The sequence below is a fragment of the Ilyonectria robusta genome (assembly GCF_021365365.1).
Source record: "Ilyonectria robusta strain PMI_751 chromosome Unknown BGZ61scaffold_8, whole genome shotgun sequence".
Taxonomy (NCBI): domain Eukaryota; kingdom Fungi; phylum Ascomycota; class Sordariomycetes; order Hypocreales; family Nectriaceae; genus Ilyonectria; species Ilyonectria robusta.
This window is the reverse complement of record NW_025764442.1, coordinates 1,139,542-1,153,703: the sequence shown is the minus strand read 5'-3', so window position 1 is coordinate 1,153,703 and position 14,162 is coordinate 1,139,542. Positions and strand designations below refer to the sequence as shown.

At 55.1% G+C, this 14,162-nt stretch overlaps 4 protein-coding genes across 4 annotated transcripts; 2 read left to right on the top strand and 2 right to left on the bottom strand.

Moving 5' to 3' along the window:
* Positions 1-634: 634 nt before the first annotated feature.
* On the top strand, positions 635-2,945 carry BGZ61DRAFT_223751 (chaperonin Cpn60/TCP-1 family). Its single transcript, XM_046238131.1, has 6 exons — positions 635-814; positions 930-996; positions 1,062-1,270; positions 1,335-1,925; positions 1,981-2,618; positions 2,701-2,945. Exons 1-6 carry the CDS (start codon positions 790-792, stop codon positions 2,791-2,793), a joined length of 1,623 nt encoding a protein of 540 aa, XP_046105470.1. The 5' UTR covers positions 635-789; the 3' UTR covers positions 2,794-2,945.
* On the bottom strand, positions 2,778-3,822 carry BGZ61DRAFT_223769 (uncharacterized protein). The gene has a single exon (XM_046238132.1). It carries the CDS (start codon positions 3,731-3,733, stop codon positions 3,098-3,100), a length of 636 nt encoding a protein of 211 aa, XP_046105469.1. The 5' UTR covers positions 3,734-3,822; the 3' UTR covers positions 2,778-3,097.
* A 1,677-nt stretch (positions 3,823-5,499) lies between these two features.
* On the top strand, positions 5,500-7,525 carry BGZ61DRAFT_223723 (histidine phosphatase superfamily). Its single transcript, XM_046238130.1, has 3 exons — positions 5,500-5,719; positions 5,812-6,267; positions 6,327-7,525. The coding sequence occupies exons 1-3, from the start codon at positions 5,665-5,667 to the stop codon at positions 7,232-7,234; spliced, it is 1,419 nt and encodes a 472-aa protein (XP_046105468.1). The 5' UTR covers positions 5,500-5,664; the 3' UTR covers positions 7,235-7,525.
* A 755-nt stretch (positions 7,526-8,280) lies between these two features.
* BGZ61DRAFT_350889 (uncharacterized protein) lies at positions 8,281-14,162 on the bottom strand (the record flags this gene model as incomplete). The annotated part of the gene is made up of 2 exons (XM_046240280.1): positions 8,281-8,499; positions 8,568-14,162. The coding sequence occupies 2 exons, from the start codon at positions 14,160-14,162 to the stop codon at positions 8,281-8,283; spliced, it is 5,814 nt and encodes a 1,937-aa protein (XP_046105467.1).

The window sequence follows — 14,162 nt, the reverse complement described above, 5'->3', positions numbered from 1 at the left end:
AGTTGGAAACAGGCTTCCATTTCTATGTTTACGGCATGGGACAAGATGGTGAGACGATGAATGGGGTCACTCGGGGAGCACTCGGGGAGTAAGACGGAGAGAAAGACGGAGAGAAAGAAAGACGGAGAGGAGAGAAAGCCAGTGAGACTGAAAGCTCGGTGTGCGGGATCCGAAGTGCTGCGGAGGAGGCGCGGAGGAGCTGGGAGCTCGGGACCCGAAAGCTAAGCTAAAACCCTCCGCCCGCCATATCGCGGAGATGGGAAATCTGGCTCTGCTCAAACCACGGCGGGCATTGGCACACAATTACCCCGTATTCGGCACATTGCGAGGTGTTGATCAAGTTATTAGGTGCCGTCTAAGTTGGGTGCTTAGCATCCCCTTCGGACTCCGTGAACAGCGTCGTCTCTGTGGGGGACCGCAGCTACAGTGGGAGGTGTACGTGCCCTTTCCCTCTGCTGTGCCTAATTGGCCGAACTAGGTAAGCGGCGGTCATGGGGTGCTCACCTCCGGGCGGCGGCGGGGCGGGTTAACATTCCACCAGCCAAAGCCAGCAGGGCCAGCACTTTGAGCCTCCCCGCCAAAAATCCCCCAAAAATCCCATCCACCACTGAACTTTTCTGGTGCGCGCCCCTCAACGGTCCCTCTCCACGCCCCCCGAAATCTGAATATCCGAAATCTCGTCCATTCTCGCCCTGACTGCCTTGTGGCCCAAGTCGCCATTGCGTTGCCCATCTCCCGGTCAAGGTCCATCTCCCTCGAGCCGAAATCTCCAACGCGACTTCGCCCATCATGCAGGCTCCGGTGGTGGTTATGAGTGCGTCCATCCCCCCCCCCCCCTGCGCCCCTGCGTCTGCTCCTCCAAGCTCCCGCCTCGGGGCCTCCGAGCCCAACCCGATGACAACCTCGAATACTGACGCATTCCCCCACAGACACAGGCGGTGGTGAGAGACAGACCGGCCGGAAAGCTCAGCTGTCCAACATCGCCGCTGCCAAAACGTGCGTCGTCCTGCCCTCCTTTTCTACCCCTCTCGTCGCGTGCCTAGCAGCTAACGAGCTTCCAGAGTCGCCGATATCATTCGATCATGCCTCGGCCCCAAGGCCATGCTCAAGATGCTGCTCGACCCCATGGGCGGCATCGTCCTCACAAACGATGGCCACGCCATTCTCCGAGAAATTGAGGTGTCGCACCCCGCCGCTAAGAGCATGATCGAGCTCAGCCGGACACAGGACGAGGAAGTCGGTGACGGAACTACCACCGTAATTATCCTAGGTTAGAGACACCTCCGTTCCCCCTCTCGCCTCCAAACCCAGCATGTCATGTTAACAGCTCCCAGCTGGTGAGATCTTGGCACAAGCTCTGCCCCAACTCGACCGCAACATCCACCCCGTCGTCATCATCTCCGCTTTCAAGCGCGCCCTAAAAGACGCCCTCGTCATCATCGACGAGATCTCCCAACCCATCGATGTCGACGACGACAAGGCCATGTACCAACTCATCTCTTCGTCCATCGGCACCAAGTTTGTTTCGCGGTGGATGGATCAGATGTGCTCCCTTGCCCTCAAGGCCGTCCGAACGGTGACATGGGAGGCTGGCAACGGCAAGACTGAGGTCGACATCAAGCGGTATGCCCGAGTTGAGAAGGTTCCTGGTGGCGAGATCGAGGACAGCCAAGTCCTTGACGGCCTGATGCTGAACAAGGACATCACACACCCCAAGATGCGCCGGCGCATCGAAAACCCCAGAATCGTGCTCTTGGACTGCCCCCTGGAGTACAAGAAGGGCGAGTCGCAGACCAACATTGAGATCACAAAGGAGGACGACTGGAACCGCATTCTTCAGATCGAAGAGGAGCAGGTCAAGGCCCTGTGCGAAGCCATCATCGCCGTGAAGCCCGATCTCGTCATCACCGAGAAGGGTGTCTCCGGTGAGTTCTCCCACCATAACCCCCTGTCCATGGTCCGATTACTAATTTGACGCAGATCTGGCTCAGCACTACTTCATGAAGGCCAACATCACAGCTCTCCGCCGAGTGCGAAAGACCGACAACAACAGGATAGCCCGTGCAACTGGTGCCACCATTGTAAACCGTGTCGATGACCTCCAGGACTCGGATGTCGGCACCCAATGCGGTCTATTCGAGATTGAGAAGATCGGCGACGAGTACTTCACCTTCCTCACCAAGTGCAAGGACCCCAAGGCCTGCACGATCCTCCTCCGAGGTCCCTCCAAGGACGTGCTCAACGAGATTGAGCGAAATCTCCAAGATGCCATGGGTGTGGCGCGAAACGTCATGTTCTCCCCCCGGTTATCCCCCGGTGGTGGCGCTACGGAGATGGCCGTCTCTGTGAGGTTGAGCCAGCTGGCCAAGAGCATCGAGGGTGTGCAGCAGTGGCCCTACAAGGCCGTAGCGGAAGCCCTCGAGGTCATCCCCCGCACCCTGGTTCAGAACGCCGGCAAGAGCCCCGTCCGTGTGTTGACGGATCTGCGTGCCAAGCAAGCTGAGGGCAAGAGCTCGTGGGGTGTCAACGGTGACACCGGTGCCATTGCCGACATGAAGGAGTACGGAGTCTGGGAGCCCCAGGCCATCAAGCTGCAGAGTCTGAAGACGGCGATCGAGGTATGTTTTCCGCCCTAACCCAGGATCAACCCCCACATTCTGGTTCTTGTCTGGAACTACGGTATACTAACCGAAGTCTTAGGCCGCCTGCCTGCTTCTCCGAGTAGATGACATCTGCAGCGCCAAAAAGATGCAGGGCGGTGCGCCTGGCGTCGGTGGTGGCGGCGATGAATAAAGAGAGACGAGAATGAGGGGAGCTAAGCATGGTGGCAAGCATAGGAGCATCGGGATGGTTTAGATTTGTGTTGGGACCAGTCATACCCCCTGTACTAGCCGAAGAACCAGAACATAGACAAAAGGGCCTGGGGCGACTGCCCTGGGGTTTTCATCTGCCAGGATGAAGAAATGGGTATCATTGAAATTACCTCCCGAATCAATGGTTGCCTAATCGGCACAGTCTCCTCCTCATGGCCTGTTTTACAAATATTCTAGTGGTGACCTTTTTGTGGGCGTATGCGTGAGTGTGAATCGGTGTGTCTCTAGTCATCGTCATCATGAATAACGAGACCTGCTGGTACCGCGGTCGCCGTCGGCTTCTCCTCGCCTTCCTTTGTCTTGTGGTCCGTCACGGCGGTGTCCGCCTCTTTTGTGTCACCTCCGACACTACTATCTGGCTGTTCACCGACGGGGAATGCTGTGGACGCCTTCTTGTCAGCACCAGGGGCAGGACCTTTTCCCTTCTTAGCCTTGCGAGCCTTCATCTTTTCTCGCTTCTCACGGTTCTTCCTCGTGCGCTCTTCGTCCCTGCGCTCGCGGTCGGTCTTGTCTTTTTCAAACTGGACATGGTCCTTGTCGCGCTGGAGGTCCTGATCCATCTCGCGCAGGCGCTCATACTCGCGACGGCGACTGGCCTTGTAGACGTGGAACTCGCCGGAGCCGGCGCCAGCGGAGGATCCCTGGACGTTGGTGACGATCTCGGGGGGTGGAGCGCGGCCGGCGCCGACGAGAGCGCCAGAGGATGAGTCGGGGACACGGATGTACTGCTCGGGCTTCGCGAAGAGGGCGTCGACGTTGGCGGCCTGGGCGGATACGGGAGTGAGGGCGCGCTTCTTGGTGGGACGGTGCGAGCGAGGGTCGGCCGAGGTGGGGACGGATTCCGGGCCCGGGGCGGACATGGTGTGAGGCGGGCGGGCCGGGAGGGCGGCTACGGAATGAGCGGAGGAGAATCGAGGAACTGGTGAGGATGGGCTGAGGGACGCGTGAGGCCGGGAGCGGGAGTGGGCGCGGATCAGTTAGATGGGCCGGGGATGGCTGAGCGGATGGGCACGCGGGGGGTGCAACGCGTGACGGGGTTTATCTAAGGAGGTGCAGAGTTAAAGGCGTGTACTGTGCGCGAACACGGAGTTGTATCGAGGTTGGTTGCGGCGAGTTGCGTTGGACAGTCGGCAGATGTGGTGTTGAGAGGGTTGCACGTGAAGGGAAGGAGGGAGGAGGATAAAAAGATGATATGTGATGGGCGCGGCGGAAGGAGGGTGGCATAGGGCGACTAAGCGCGCGGCAGTTAAAGTTAGTGCCAGGCACAAGTCAACTTGCCAAGTTCCGGGATGAGCCACAGCCATCGCCACAGCCACAGCCACAGCATCACAGGGGACTGGTCAAATCAGGGTTGAGACCCCCTGGGACGAAACAAATGACGTGCGCCGAGATGTTTTGTTTCCCAGTATTAGGCGAGGAATTAAGATGGTGGTTTCAATATGTGTGTGTAGTATGTACCAACTAGGAGTGGGATTGTCGGGTACAGGAGATTCTTCGGGAAACGTCGGCCAGATAGATGCCAAAGCAGCGAATCACTTCGAAATCACACTACGCACAACAGTCAGGAACTGCAACGGGTAAAGAGATGCGGAGGCGGAGAAGCATCTGGAGAGAGCGGCCAGAGAAGAGGAAAAGAGACAACGGCACGGAGGTGTTGCTGGTTTAGGCGCTGCTGCACCCCAGGATTGGACAAGTGCCATGATGGGATTTGCTCGTTGGGCCCGGAATGGCATGATTCTCGCCCACCATCCTCGCTCTCTCGTGGCTTGGCCGGGAGAGAGAATGCACGGTGGACATCCATGTCCGAAGCTATCGCCCAGATCGCCAGATGGACCGTCAGGCGACGGACGTTTGGAGGGCCGGGATGTACAGATGGGCCCATGAACGGATGGGCCCATGACAGATGCGAGTGTGAGCGAGTGTGAGCGAGTGTGAGTGAGTGTTCGCGTGTGTCCCCCATACATATGTAGATTCCCCCCTGGCCTGGTGGCCCCATGTTATAGGCCCATTGCCCCATACCAGCCATACACACGGAGCACTCCCATGCCATGCGACACCACCGCCAGATGCGATTGCAGATTTTTTGTTTTTTTGTTCGAGCCAGACGGATGGCGGTCGACGACGCCATTGGCTGCGTTATCACGCCCCTAGCAAAGCGCCGGGGGCAAGGAGAGAGCTGAGGTGGACGATTCCGGAAACATGGGTGTTTGCGTCAAGGCGACAATCTGCACAGTGTGGATTCTCCGTGCAGCGGATTCGTCGAGCGATCAAGGGTGGCCAACGAGCGACGTCGGGATTACACAAGCAGCCGTGCGCGCGTGCCTGCACTTTGCGCCTGCGCTTCACCACTAATAAATCCATCCCGCCTTTGGACTCGTCTTATTTCCACTTACTTGGACAAGCTACTTACCTACCTACATATTACGGCAATAATTACGCGGCATTGATGGCCGCTGACTGACCCAACTACCACGCGCACCCGCGATTGCCACCACTAAAAGAAACACCCTGAACACCCTGAACCGTCCGCTCATCATCCGCTCTCTTCTTTGCGTATTGATTGATTGCTTTGTCAAATACCACCTACCCCGCCACTACTCCCACTACTCCCACTGTTCCCAACACACTCTCGACAATCCACATACCTACATAAGGTACCTCTACAGTGCTGCCGCTGCGTCACCTCTACCAAGCAAGAGAAACACCACTCGCTACAAACAAACGCCTGCAAACAGCCCTCTACAAAACAACCCTCTACAGCAAGAAACCGCCCACACGCATTCCGCCCAGCATGACAAAACCGCGGCTGATCATATTAATCCGCCATGGACAATCCGAAGGAAACAGTACGCCTCGCTCTCCCTTCCCACTCTTCCCTCTTTGCCTCCCCTCGATCCTCCCCGAACCTAACCTCTAACCTCTCGCCTCTCCTCTACAGAAAACAAAGACATCCACCAGACCATCCCCGATCACCGGGTGAAACTCACCCCCGAAGGCTGGAACCAAGCCCACGACGCTGGACGCCGACTTCGCAAACTCCTCCGCCCCGATGACACCCTTCAAATCTTCACTTCTCCCTACCGCCGCACCCGCGAAACCACCGAAGGCATCCTCTCCACCCTGACCTCTGACGATCCCGGCCCCTCTCCGTTCCGCCGCTCCAGCATCAAGGTCTATGAAGAGCCCCGCCTCCGCGAGCAGGACTTTGGCAACTTTCAGCCCTGCAGCGCCGAAATGGAACGCATGTGGCAGGAACGTGCTGACTACGGCCACTTCTTCTACCGCATCCCCAACGGCGAGAGCGCTGCCGACGCTTACGACCGCGTCAGCGGCTTCAACGAGAGTCTCTGGCGCCAGTTTGGCGAGGACGACTTTGCCAGCGTCTGTGTTCTCGGCAAGTACCCTCTTCCCCCGTGCCTCTTTCTCACATTCTAACCAGAGACCCTTTCACAGTCACTCACGGCCTCATGTCCCGTGTATTCCTCATGAAATGGTACCATTTCACAGTCGAATACTTCGAAGATCTCCGCAACATCAATCACTGCGAGTTCCTTAACATGCGCAAACAGGACAACGGCAAATATATCCTCGAGAATAAGCTTCGCACCTGGTCTGAACTGCGTCGCGAACGCAAGGACAAGGAAGAGAAGGACAAAGACAAGGAGAAGGACAAGTCAAACCTCCCACGCACAAAGACTTTCGTCGTCACCCGGCGCTGGGGTGGCTGTCCGAACGGGTGCAACCACAACGGCCACTACGTCAAACGTGATGACCTCGAGGTCCTACGCCAGAAGGACAATGAGACGGCTGCTCCTGGTAACACGGATGTCGCTCTCATGCGGGTTCGGAGGTCACGACTGCACCAGTCCACGACCATTGAAGCCCAAGCCAACGGCGAGCAAGACGGCGTCAAGGGAGCTCCCGAAATAGATGTCAGCCAGCTTCACAATGGACAGGCCTGCTCCTTTCTCAACGGCAGATCCTCGTCTGTAGATCTTGAGCAGAACACTGAGCCCCCCTTCCTCCACACTGGCCGCGATGGAGGCGGTACCTACTCCGGTCACACCTCCGCCGCTGAAACCGACACCGACCTCTCCGAGGACGACGAGCTGAACCTCCACCGCGTTGCCTCCCTCAATGCCCACCACAAGAGCATCAAGGACACCGCGGTCCAGGAGTCCAACGGCACCACACCAAACCACTACATGGACAAGCTGGCGTACGCAGACGAGAATGGTACCGGCGAGCCCCGTCGGTCTAACCGCCTCGGCGACGCTTCCCCGGAATCCTCCGAAGGCGATCCCGACGACATCGACCAAGCCGAGAAGGAGGACCGGAGCATCCAGGGCAGCGTCTACTGACATGTCGCTCGCTCTCTAATGAATAATGGATTCCTTGCAGGAATATGCTGACGACTCTCCTTCTTTTTTTCGGTTCGTTTTTGTTCTGCTTCAACGAGGAAAAGGAATCTACTTGGACGACTCTCTCAAAATGGAATATGAGATAGACTGTGCAGGCATGGTTTTGGGGGTAGCATGTTACCAGGTACCCAATCGGCGTTTATTGTCTTCACTCTACGAAAATGGCAACATACCTAGATCATGACCATAGACATTTGATGACATTCACGAGTGTACTTCCCTTGATTCTTTGCAAAGCATTATTTGTTTTTGGGTGAAATAACCAACCGGTAATCCATTTCACCGCCGCTCCCTTCCGCGGCGTCTATCTAGACGAGATAACCCTATCCCATTGCCGTTTCCACTGCCAAGTCCAGCAGAGTGCGTTCCTCTCCAACCAGCCTTTCATTCAAGAGGCAAAATGCCTCCGCCGCTCATAAACATATGCAAAAGTAACTCCGAAAACCCCTTCCTATTCCACGATGGCCGTGTCCTACCGTAAACAAAGCATAGTCCAAAAGACATGATGCTACAGAATAAATAATAAAATCGATTGTTGCCCAACGGCATCGACATAGTTCCCATCCCTGGGACCTTCGTTCTCCTCAATGTGCAAATTCAACAATAAAACACCGGATCAGATCAAAGGGATTGGAAATGAAGAGAAGAGAAGAGGTGGGTAAAAGGGGCCAAGATAAGATGTGTATCGTAGCGCATGAGAGGATAATTAACCGCATTAAAGCCCACGGGAGTCTGGTAAACGGGGTGACTTGCACATCCGCTCAATGCTGGTCTTTCCTGTGATCGTCGTTCCTCGCCTGTTCGTGATCCGTTCAAATCTATTCTAACATTGCGTCTTCCAAAAAGAAACCTGGGGGTTGTAGGGCTGGGTATAATGGTGTCGAGGGAGAAAACAACCCACCAAACAAAAACGAGGATTAGAAAAGCTGAAAGAAGGGAATATCGCATGAGGGTGCAGGTCTAGACATAGTTCGCGAATAGTCCCCTTAAAAGAATTTGGACATTGCCCTGCTGAGGTCGATAAAATCGACCGGTTTCGTGACATAGTCGCTAAATCCCGCTGCAACACACTTGTCTTGCACGTCCGACATGACGTTGGCGGACAACGCGATAATGGGCATCTTGGGGAACCGGGCGGCTTGCTCCCACTGCCTGATTTCGCGGCAAGCTTGGTAACCATCTTTGCGAGGCATGTGGAGATCACACTGAAAGGAATAGTCATTAGTATACTCCATCTTTGCAGTGAAATACAAGGCGGGAGGGGGATACTCACCAGAATGAGCGAGTAGTTTTGATGCGGCTTGGATAGAACCATGTTGGTGCACTCAGCCCCATCTTCCGCGATCTCCACATCAACGCCAATCTTCTTGAGGTACTTCATAAGCACCTTTTGGTTGACAGGGTTGTCCTCGACCAGCAGCACCCTGTAGCCCTTGTTGCCCATGCGTCGCTCAATCTCCAGGTAGCTAGCCTTCTGGTTCTCGACCATCTGCTGCGCCGTCGAGCGGTTTCGGTCGATGCTCAGGTCTCGCATCTTGTTGGGGTCGAAGATGACAGCAAACCGGGACGGCTTAACCGGCTTGTAAATGAAGGTTACCATGTTCTCGGAGAGAAGCCGCTCGTCTTTGGCGTCGGCCGCCAGCTTCAAGACAGATTGCCGCTGCACGGAGTCAGAGAGAACCACGATTGTTGTCTTGTCAATAGTTTGCGTCTTGGTGATTTCGTGCATCAGCGAGATGATGGCTTCGGCCGAGGGCAGGTTAATGACAATGTGCGTGAACCTAATAGGGTCGTCGCCCCCAATCAACGTCTGAGCCTCCTCCACAGTCGCGAGTGCCGTGAGTTGATGCGGTACATCCTTCGGTAGGGTCATCTCAATGTGTGCAGTTGTGGCTTCGCGGCTATGGAACTGGGGGCAGATAATCAGGATCGAATACATTGGCGGTCGGAAGTCTTCGGGTGACAATTGGTCTGAGAGCGCAACATTCGTGCCAGGGGAGCTTCGGCCTGAAGGCATCTCCAGTTTCATCTGAGACAAGTCTTGCCCACTAGCCTTGGCAGCCTCGCTAAATCGAGCCAGGCCTGTAGCCACTGATGTTGCGGATGACCGTTCAGTAGCCTGTGATCGACTAGAACGCACAGATGGGTTCGAGCTCCCCGTCGATATAACAGGCGAGACGAACTCGGTATCGGGGCTTGGAGTTGAGGTCTCGGTGGCAAGCAGGTGCTTGGGCGGGGGCAGCGGCTTGATGTTTCCGGGCACGTTCCCTACCATCTCTGGCCTCGGAGTGAATACTGAAGTGTGCTGAGGGCTGTTGGGGAGATTTGGTCGATCATCTGTTGTTGGAAGCGCAAACTTTGCCGTGAAGGTAAATGTCGATCCCTTGCCGGGGATAGCTTTGCCTTCCATTTTGCCGCCATGAAGCTCGGCGAGTTGTCTTGAGATGACCAGACCGAGACCACTACCACCATGCTGGCGGGTACTGCTTCCGTCAATTTGGCTAAATGGCTTGAACATTAGTTCAGCTTCTTCTTCGGAGAATCCACGACCGGTGTCCGTGATTGCAAACTCGAGCATAATTTCGTCTTCGTCCACGTTCGTTCCCTCCTCAGTGTACACCCTGCACCGACTGAAGACCTCGCCCTCCGTGGTGAATTTGATGGCGTTTCCAATAACGTTCAATAACACTTGACGCACTCGGACCTTGTCACCCTTGACCCAAGCAGGCACATCTGCTTCCACAAGGTAATTGAGCTCCAACCGTTTGGCAATCGCCATGGTCGAAACAAGCTCGTTGACATCCTCAATGAGGGATCGTGTGTGGAACCACTCATATTTCAGTTTCATCATGCCGGCATCAACCTTTGACAGATCGAGAATGTCATTAATGATCATGATCAAACTGTTGGCGCTCGTCTGAATGGTGTTCGTGTAATCGAGTTGCTCTTCGTTCAATATAGTATCTTGGAGGAAGCTGACCATGCCCGAGATACCAATGAGAGGCGTTCGAATTTCGTGAGACATGTTGCTGAGAAACCTGCTCTTCGTCTCCATGGCTTCTTTCAATTTTGTCTCGAGAAGCTTATGGTCATTGATGTCCGTTGCCGAGCCAAAATAGGAACTGGCGCCTCGGCCAAAATCAATTGTGTCGATCTCTACACATCGAATAAGGTGCCATCTGTACTCCCCAGCCTTCGACAGCAGCCGGACTTCGGTGGTGTACGAAACTCTCCCGGCACTGTCTTTCGCAACTTTGATCACGCCCTTCCGAGCTAGTTCGGTGAGATCAGCCGGCCATTCGTACACAGAACTGCTACCAGAGCTGCTGTTCCGAGAGAGTGACTGGTGGATGGAGGGTAGAGTGTCTTGGGTTGTATTCTGCACATGAACTGTGCTGGTCGAGGTCGCTTCGGAAGACACAGATTCTCGGTAGACGCTATTTCTCTCACGCCTGCGACTCGGAGAGATGGGTTGGGTTGTGGGGATTCTACACTTTGCCAAATCATCAGGATGTACATAATCCATGAATCCGAGGCCGAGTGAGTCTGGAAAGCTTTGGCCCGTGTATGAAAGCCACTGCTCATTGGCAAATGTAATGCCCTCGTCCTCGGTCGCAGTGAAAATGATCTGTGGGATCAAGTTTGCCAACAAACGATGCTTAGCCTCTGAGGCCTCGATTTCTTCTTGGCGCGCCGCCTTCAGCTCCGCAATGTGTTGATCGTGGATGTCCATGTATGATCCGAGGAACTGCATAATAACGCCCCTTTTATCCTTTGATGCGACCGCTCTGGCATAAAACCAACGGTACGTGCCATCAAAGCGTTTGATGCGAACGGTCCTAGAAAATTGCTCTCCAGTGCGGACGGAATGGCTCCATGCTTTCAAATAATCGTCACGGTCATCGATATGAAGACTGCCCCAAGGGTCTGCAGCCAGATCGGTTACCGTTTGTCCTCGATAGGATAGATAGCGACTATTAACCCAGACGATCTCGCCCGTTTGCGGCAGGGCAACAAAGACGTGGGCCGGGAGCGAATCCAGAATAAGACCCTTCAACTTATCGGATGGAGGGGGCATATCGACTGCTCCAGTTGTAATTGAGCCGCTCCTAGATGGCTGAGGGAGAGGTGGGGGTCTATTGTTGAGTGTAGAATTTGGAGGCAGAGATTGGAAGGTAGAGGCGAAATCTGCTCCGTACGAGTGCAACATTGTGTGTCCGTGGCGAGAGAGTTCTTGTCCAGACTTCGCTGAATCGGTCGAGTTCCTGGCAGCTTCGTCGATGCTGATGGCGCCTGATGCTTTGATGCTGACTTCTTGAGCATCTGGTTGCGCCGACCTCTTTATCGAAGCTCCGGCAGGATCATCGATATTGCGGGCGGTCTTGTCAACAGAAATCGCAGTATCAGACACGTCTGGGAATGATGAAGCGCTAACCAAACGAGATTGCCGCTTTTCAACGGGCGAGTTCTCTTTGGACCCTCTCCGAGATCGTTGAACTCCTGGACCAAAGGATTCCTGTCGAGCAGGTATCGCCCTTTGTCTGGCACTGAAATACCCCTCCCCTTGCGAGATGCCACCTGGGCTCGGAGTTGGATGTTGTCGCTTATCGGCAAGGTAATTCATCGAGCCTTGTTCCCACCCAGGTGTACCAAGAGGAGACACGGTTGCGCTCTTAGATACGGCCGAGTAATCACTCGGGCTTGTCATGCTCCCAGCGAGGGATTGGTGAGGTACAGGGTCATCGGGAGATAGGAATGCCATGTTCTCCAGCGCACGTCCATCAGCGGCGACTGCACCAAACCCGGCCGTCTGTGGTCTTTTACGCTGCATTCCCGCCAGTTCCGTCTCCAAGTTGGTGTAATGACGGCAAAGGGAAAAGCTTGTTGCCATGTGTGGTGCCAGGTGCTCGAGGGAATGCCGTAGGTTTGACGGATATGGGATAATCGGGCTCAGGATAGATAAAATGGCGATTGGAGCAGGTCTGTCTTTCTTGACACTATCAGGCGTGTGACGACCACCTTCTCCCGTGCCAGGGGGGCATTCGTACTTGGCCCAAGAGTTGGATTTTTGCTCAATCACAGTGTTGTCAAGTTTAAAGAAATGAGTTGGTTTCGACAAGAGGACATGAGACAACGGGATGTGAAGCACAGTCCATGAATTGTCAACTCCAATTGCTTCTGGGGGAGGCATCCCGCTGTAGTCACTCGTGCCTGGGCCGGGATTAAAGGACTCTTCGTCAACCATGGCGTCTGTAAAAAATGGGTTCTCTTTCGGGTCGGCGCGGACGGCGGGCGAAGGGGCCGGGGATTGTGACCAGGGCGACGGGGGTGCCTGTTCGAATTCTTCGTACTTCGGGGTCGGGGGCCTCGGCCTATCTTCTTCCAGTCGGCTCTCCAGGCGCGAAGCTATTGCCCTTGCTCTTTCTCCTGAGTGAGTTTTGCTCCGAGTGGGCACACGAGAGGCGGTGGCCACGCTGAAAATAGACGATAGTTTCGAAAACGATTCGGACCGCGGCCTACTAGTCTGCTTACTCGATGAGTCGGAAGCGTTGTCTTTCGAAGTAGACTTTTGTTGGTTGACCTGCTCGGAAACTTGGTCGGCAAGATATGGGTAAGTTCGTGTGAGTGCAATCGTCTTTCCACGTTCAAGCACTCGCATAACGCCGCTATGGTCGATAAGGGGGTCTGCTTCATAGTCAAGGGCCTGCAAAACAGGTAGCATACGGCCCTCCCCTTCCTTCTCGGCCCTGAGAGGGGCTTCCCAGCTCGGGATGTGTTGTTCATTAGCATCGTGCTCATCAAGAGATGTCTTGTTAAGCGGGGCATAATCATCCGATGACGCTTTCACGAAGCGGCTCGGTGGCAAGTTACTCTGGCTCCTTGTGAGGTAAGAAGGCCGGCGAGAGGGCGCGGGTGACCGATCCTGGGATTTCTCCTTGTTCTCTTCATAGGAGGTGAAGGAGTGGCGACTCAATAATCCGGGCCGAGCAGCAGAACTAACCTTGAGCGTGTCATCGGGGTTTGACATGATGCCCTCGGACCGACCCTGGTCGCTGCTGAGGATGACACTATCATGACCCTGCTTTGCCATGTATCCGAGGCTCAAGTCATCTTCCTTGTGCTCGTTGTAAGTGGCTTTCTGGCCCCATGGGACATTTTCGATGTCTGTTGTATCCGCTGGTACTGCCAATGTAACACGCTCAGCCTTGTAGACATCCTTCATAATCTGAACAACCGTGTTCCACCACGCATCTAAGCCAGGCTCAGCAGTGAGCATCAGGGACAGATCGTAGAGGTTGGGATTAGGGAAATCAATGTTGTCGGGTTGCGGCGACATGAAGGATGGATTGAAGGTGAAGTTGGAGGCGGGTGTCGAGTTTCCAGAAAGCACCTTGTCTTGGGCACCCATAACCATGGACTCAAACGAGGGGAAATTCGAGGGACGTGGGGCGCCAGTCGGAGAGAGTGTGGTGAAGGGTTTGTGCAGATACGAAGGTATGAAGCCGGCGGGAGCCATCCTAGGGAAGGGGTATGATGGAGTGCCAGCAATAGCTGCAGGAGTCGTGGGACCACGGATGGTAGCGCCAGACTCCGTGGATGTGGTAGTCAACATGGAGGTTTGAGGAGGTGGACTCGACAGTCCTTCCTCGGGGATGGGTGACACTCGAGACTTGTCTCCTGGACGCGGCAATAATCCTCTCGCAGATAATTCCCGTCGCTCTAGGTCCCTGGCCAGTCTTTCTCGATACTCATTGAGCTGCTGCTGCGAAGATGTTAGACCCGGGCCTGCATCGCTTCCAAGGTCTGACCGTCGGGGACTTGACGGGGTCTCATATGAAGCTGCAACGGGCACCGTTTCCGGGGGCAT